This window comes from Peromyscus eremicus, chromosome 6 (genome assembly GCF_949786415.1).
Source record: "Peromyscus eremicus chromosome 6, PerEre_H2_v1, whole genome shotgun sequence".
NCBI lineage: Eukaryota > Metazoa > Chordata > Mammalia > Rodentia > Cricetidae > Peromyscus > Peromyscus eremicus.
The window spans coordinates 70,007,683-70,013,852 of NC_081421.1; the positions used below are offsets into that span (position 1 = coordinate 70,007,683).

The 6,170-nt window shown below is 49.9% G+C and overlaps 1 protein-coding gene across 1 annotated transcript; it reads left to right on the forward strand.

Annotated features, from left to right (window-relative positions):
• Positions 1–331: 331 nt before the first annotated feature.
• On the forward strand, positions 332–4,157 carry Txnip (thioredoxin interacting protein). Its single transcript, XM_059264899.1, has 8 exons — positions 332–845; positions 1,345–1,417; positions 1,528–1,675; positions 1,775–1,877; positions 2,001–2,257; positions 2,364–2,520; positions 2,627–2,778; positions 2,909–4,157. The coding sequence occupies exons 1-8, from the start codon at positions 596–598 to the stop codon at positions 2,948–2,950; spliced, it is 1,182 nt and encodes a 393-aa protein (XP_059120882.1). The 5' UTR covers positions 332–595; the 3' UTR covers positions 2,951–4,157.
• The last annotated feature ends 2,013 nt before the right edge of the window (positions 4,158–6,170 follow it).

Here is a 6,170-nt window from a genome sequence, read left to right on the forward strand (position 1 = left end):
AGGCCGAGTCCCTGGATGGGGTTCGGGGACGCGGCGCCAGGGCCGCCCAGCTCCCGGGGGAGCCGTCGGCAGCCCCGAACCCCGCCCCTGCTCCGGGCACGGCAGCGCACCCGAACAACAACCGCCTTCCCGGCTGGAGCACACCGTGTCCACGCGCCCCTGCGGCCTCGCTGATTGGTGGGAGGCCCGGTAAACAAGGCCCGAGCAGCCAATGGGAGGCCTGTGCACGAGGGCTGCACGAGCCCCGGAGCCGGCGCTCGCGTGGGGCTGCGGGCCGGGCAGCTATATAAGGGCGTTTCCGGCTCCTGATTGACACTCTCCTCCTCGCGTCCCCTGGATAGTCTCGGTTCCTCCAGCTGCCGGAGCGGAGACCGCGGTTGTCGCTCCCCTCGCAAAGCCTTCGGCACAGCCAGCGGGTTGGAACTTCCAGGCACCGTTGGTTAGAGGGCTTCTCTTCACATTTTGATTGGGGTTTGTCGAGCCCTGTCTGCCCTCCCAAGGGTGAACTCTTCGTTTGCTTCCAAGGGCTCTTGGCGTTTTCCCTCTCCCGCTTCCGTTTTTTTTTTTCCCCCCCTTGAACCCGCTGAGCCCAATCATGGTGATGTTCAAGAAGATCAAGTCTTTTGAGGTGGTCTTCAACGACCCGGAAAAGGTGTACGGCGGTGGGGAGAAGGTGGCCGGCCGGGTGATAGTGGAAGTGTGTGAAGTTACTCGAGTCAAAGCCGTCAGGATCCTGGCTTGCGGAGTGGCCAAGGTCCTGTGGATGCAGGGGTCTCAGCAGTGCAAACAGACCTTGGACTACCTGCGCTATGAAGACACGCTTCTCCTAGAGGACCAGCCAACAGGTACTGACCCAGCTGTTCTTTGCAGGACGGATGGTGACTGGGGGAGGGGGGGGGCGGGGGGGGGGGTAAAGGAGGCGCTGGAGTCGCCACCAAGTGTTTGAGTTGTTCATTTAAGGGTTTGAATTGTGTTCGTCCCGATATTTTTAAGTTTTAATTTGCAAGTATTTAGCTACACTCCCCACCACTTCGTCCCCGCCCCCCCCACCACCACCACCAAGGGTGATGTGTACAGTTTCCTGAAGGTGTTGCCTTAGCTACTTAAAGATTAATGTATTCACAGTCTGTACCCGATTCCTGGGGCAACTGTGCTGGATGGGCCTTTTAGTCATTGTGGGCTTTGCAACTTTCTGTCCAAAAAAAGTGCAGTGGGATCTTTTATTCCATCGTGTAAGAGATGAAAAAGCAAGTAAACTAGCCCTGTCTGCTGCCGGGAGAGTCTTCGCTGACTTTGGAAGTGTAACCAGAAACTTCATGGCCTCCTGCCTTTGTTTCCCTGCAGGTGAGAACGAGATGGTGATCATGAGACCTGGAAACACCTACGAGTACAAGTTTGGCTTTGAACTTCCGCAAGGGTAAGCATCGACCCAAAGCACCTTCGACTCTATTTCTAAAAGCCCCCCACCCCATTGATCTCTTACTGTTCTTAGAGAGCATTAATTTTTTTCCCATCGTTTTGACACAGACCCCTGGGAACATCCTTCAAAGGAAAATATGGTTGTGTCGACTACTGGGTGAAGGCTTTCCTTGATCGCCCCAGCCAGCCGACTCAGGAGGCAAAGAAAAGCTTTGAAGTGATGGATTTAGTGGACGTCAATACCCCTGATTTAATGGTGAGGTTTGTTTTACAGTTCTGTTCTCCTTGGTCAGGGATAATAAATTAGATGCTTGGGGCCTTGAAATATCTCAAAATACTGTGTCCTTCTCCGCAGGCACCAGTATCGGCTAAAAAGGAGAAGAAGGTCTCCTGCATGTTCATTCCTGATGGGCGTGTGTCCGTCTCTGCCCGAATCGACAGGAAAGGATTCTGTGAAGGTAAAAACCTAGTGCTTTAAAACACTACCCGGGGTAGGTGGGCATGGAGGGGTCATGGAGTAGAGGCAGTGGTAGTACCAGTTATTTAGTGGATGCTCACACCTCTTCATCTTTCTTAACCAGGTGATGACATTTCCATCCATGCCGACTTCGAGAACACGTGTTCCCGAATTGTGGTCCCCAAAGCAGCTATTGTGGCCCGGCACACATACCTTGCCAATGGCCAGACCAAAGTGTTGACTCAGAAGCTGTCCTCAGTGAGAGGCAATCACATTATCTCAGGGACCTGCGCTTCATGGCGTGGCAAGAGCCTCCGAGTGCAGAAGATCAGACCGTCCATCCTGGGCTGCAACATCCTTCGCGTGGAATATTCCTTGCTGGTGAGTGAAGTAGGGGCTTGGTTCTCGAAGAGAAACAGTTCTTCAGTTAGAAATTCAGTGCTTCCTCCACACCACCCATCTAACACACTGCCACCTTCCTTTCTAGATCTATGTTAGTGTCCCTGGCTCCAAGAAAGTCATCCTTGACCTCCCCCTGGTGATTGGCAGCAGGTCAGGTCTGAGCAGCCGGACATCCAGCATGGCCAGCAGAGCAAGCTCTGAAATGAGTTGGATAGATCTAAACATCCCAGATACCCCAGAAGGTAAGCTACATCTAATATCTTTCTTTCTTTTGGCCTGATGGGGCTTGTGAAATGTGGTGGTCAGGCATTTCTTAGCTGGATTTCTCATCCCGTTTTCTCTCTGTAGCTCCTCCTTGCTATATGGACATCATTCCTGAAGACCACCGGTTAGAGAGCCCCACCACCCCCCTGCTGGATGACGTGGATGGTTCTCAAGACAGCCCTATCTTTATGTATGCTCCTGAGTTCCAGTTCATGCCCCCACCCACGTACACTGAGGTGAGAATTGCTATTTTTTTATTGTTGACATTTTGTCCCAGGCCTTCTGAAGGAAGGAAGGATTATTAAATCCATGGTTATTCTACTTACTAAAAAACTAAAATAGTTTCTTCACTCTTCCTCCCCCCAGGTGGACCCCTGCATCCTTAACAACAACAACAATGTGCAGTGAGCGTGTGGGGAAAAGATGCATCTACTCACTCATTTCTTTCTGCCTCTCTGCTTGGACTCCAGTGTTTTAGAGACTCTGTCTCGCAGTGGGGAAGGGGTCCGCCCCAGCCTCTGACTCCACGACAGGGCGGCCGTCAGCAGGCCGGTCTCCTGCTTCAGTGGTGCAGACTCAGCCAGGGCCCGCACTGTGTGTACAAGTGTCTGCCGGGTGGATGGATATACGAACACGAGAGAAGTTCAGACCCAGTCCACTTTGTCCCAGTCTTGGAAATGAAGACATTGTCTGTAGTTTTTGAGTCAGAGTATAAATGACCTTCTGGAATGGTCTTTCCAAGGTTTTTTTTTAAAGGGAGTTCTAGATTAACAGCAAACCATGAACTTCCGTGCCATGGGGGACAGAATCAATTTCACATCCTAGGAAAAGGAAAATCATGGCCAAAATTTTGGGAAAGGTGTGTTTTTTTTTTTGTTTTGTTTTTTTAAACCAGTGTTCCCCTCTTATCCTTACAAAGAAAAGTCTTTCCGAGGCTGATGTGGTTTGGACTTGGGAGATCGGGTGAACCCTGTGAATTCTAGGACAGCTGCTCCAGTTGACTTTAACCGGGGTAGAGCAGCTGTGGCTGTGCCCACCGACAGCCGTAGAAGCCATTTTATAGCCTGTTGCACCGTGTTCTCTTGCTGCAAACTTAATCCGATGGGGACTCTTTCTTCCGTGTGACTCCTTGGAGTTGACTCTAAGGTGACGTCCTTAGCACTTTAGTCCCCTGTCAGCTTTGTTTTAATCTCGATGGCAGGTGTAAACTCTACTGTCTGTGTCTCAAGGGTCAAGCCCAGTGACAGGGCAAAGGGACTTTTTTTGGGGGGGGGCAGGATCTCTCTCCTTTGCTAACCTGGAGCTCTATACATAGACCAGGCTGGCTCAGAGATCCCCCTGCCTCTGCCTCCTGAGCGCTGAGATTCAAGGCCCAGCTTTGTTATTACTTTTGAGACTGTCCCGGTGTGCAGAATTGTGTAGTTCTGATTTGGTTAGGATGGTTGCGGCTGACAGCCGTGCCCGATGTGAGCCTCTGCGTCGAGATGCCACCGCGCTGAGCAGGTTTTCACGAAACGCCCCCGACCCTTGTCCTGCCCAGTGTTAAGGACTCCTGCTCTCACTGGCTGCCAGCGCCTGACCAGTCACTCAGCCATAGCACTTTGTCCCGCGTCCTGTGTCGGAGTGCTGAGCTCCACCCTTTTCTGAGTCTCAGCCAGAAAGCATGTGAGCTGAAGGGGGTTTCACTTTTGTTTTTTGTATTTTGTGTATCTTTTTGTATGACAAAAACTATATTTTGTACTCATTCAAATATATTTTCACCCCAAGGTGGGGATATCCTTTGTAAAAAAAAAAAAATAAAGTTTTTTAATGGCAAAAAAAAAAACTTGTTTTCTTGTCTGTGAGATGACGTTAGAGGCATTACTAGAAAACAGCTTTCCCATGCTTCACAATGCTGAAAAACCTGTGGAGAAGACCCCACGTGATGTCAGTGTTGAGGGACAGCTCAACATCAGGTGGTTTGGCCTCCATTCAGACTAAATTGGTGGGATCTGGTGATGGAAGCGAATTAACCACGTCTACAGCTAGCTATTACCAAATTCCTTCAGCCTTGCTCCTGGAGCTAAGGATGATCTTGAACTTTGGTCCTCCGGGCCCTGCCCCTCAGGTGCTGGGATTAAAGGCATACAGGACCATACCCGGGGGATTTTTATTTATGTTGGACGTGTGTGGGTGCAGGCAGGAATGTGGAGCTTAGAGCCCACCTTGCAAGACGTATTTCCCTCCCTGTGGGACCCAGAGACCAGGTCCTCAGGCTTTGAAGAAAGAGTCGTTAACCGCTGAGCCGCCGGTCACAGTTCTCCATGCTCAGTTTTAAGAATTCTTAAAGAAGAAAGAGCTTTGTGAGGGGATTTGGAAGGGAAAGCGTCAGCTTCCTTTTTATATTTTTAATGCGTGTGAGCAGCTTTTATTTACACAAAGGCAGGGATCTGGGAGGAAGGCACTGGGGAGGCAAATGTCAGAGGGAAATGAAAGGGTGTTACTCAGGTGGGGGGCAGGAACTCAATACTGGAGTCCTGTAGATCCCCTGATGGTCCTTCATGCCCAGCAGAGGACACTCGGTAAATCCAAAGAGGGAGACTGGGTCAGGACTGGCAGAGGACTTGGTCCACCTACCCCAGGGATGGTTGGTGGGGATGGAGATTTGTTTTTGTTTCTTTGAGACAAGTTCTCTGTAGCTCAGGCTAGCCTCAGCCTCCCAGACACTGGAGTTAGAATTGTGTATCGCCATGCCTGACTGCCATTCTCTTTCATAACTTGGTTTTTATTGTAGAGGTTTCCCCAACATCCACATGGTTTATATGCTGAAAAGAATAACTATTTGGGAGTTAGAGCTTAGTTGCAGGTATTGGGTGTTGTGGAGGCAGCTACAGTTTTCCCTTTATAGTTCTTAACATATAATTAGAACTCAATGATGGTTGACTGTTTAGCCCCACCCTAATTCCTTGGGAGCTGTTTTGTTTTAGCAGTCTCTGTTTCTCACAGGGAGTTGATGACTGATAAAACCATTTCACTGCTAAGTAAATTATTGCTGTGGTGGTGCACACCTAAAACCCAGCATTTGAGAAGCAGATGCAGAAGGATCACCAAGAGTTCAAGGCAGCCTTGGCCATGGGTACCACTTGTGGGTACTTTGGGAACGTGTGTCCCCCAAAACAAACCAAAACCACAAAAAGCCTGTGAACGCTGAATTGAGCAGAAAGTGAAATTGAAGACAGAAATTCTTTCCTACTCTAGTGATTGACCTTTATTGTCCATTCTCTATAGCTCATCTCCTTACCTTCCTGCCTTACTTAAGAAAATGATCATGTGTGTATATACAGGTATGTGAGTGTATGCCACAGTGCGTACGAGGGTCAGAGGTCAACCATGGAGTTGGTTCTCTCCTTCCAACTTTCTATGATTCCAGGGATCCATCAAACACAGGTCACCAAGCTCACCCAGCCAGGGCCTTTACCCCTAGCCTGATGACCTTTTTCTTCGTCCTTTGATATGGATTTCATTTAGCCTAGGCTGTGTCATGAGGGTGACCTTGAATTCTGATCCTCCTGCCTCTACCTTCCTAGGGCTGGGATTATAGGCATGCCTGTGTTACGGTGCCCACTTTACACACCCCTGAGGACTGAAC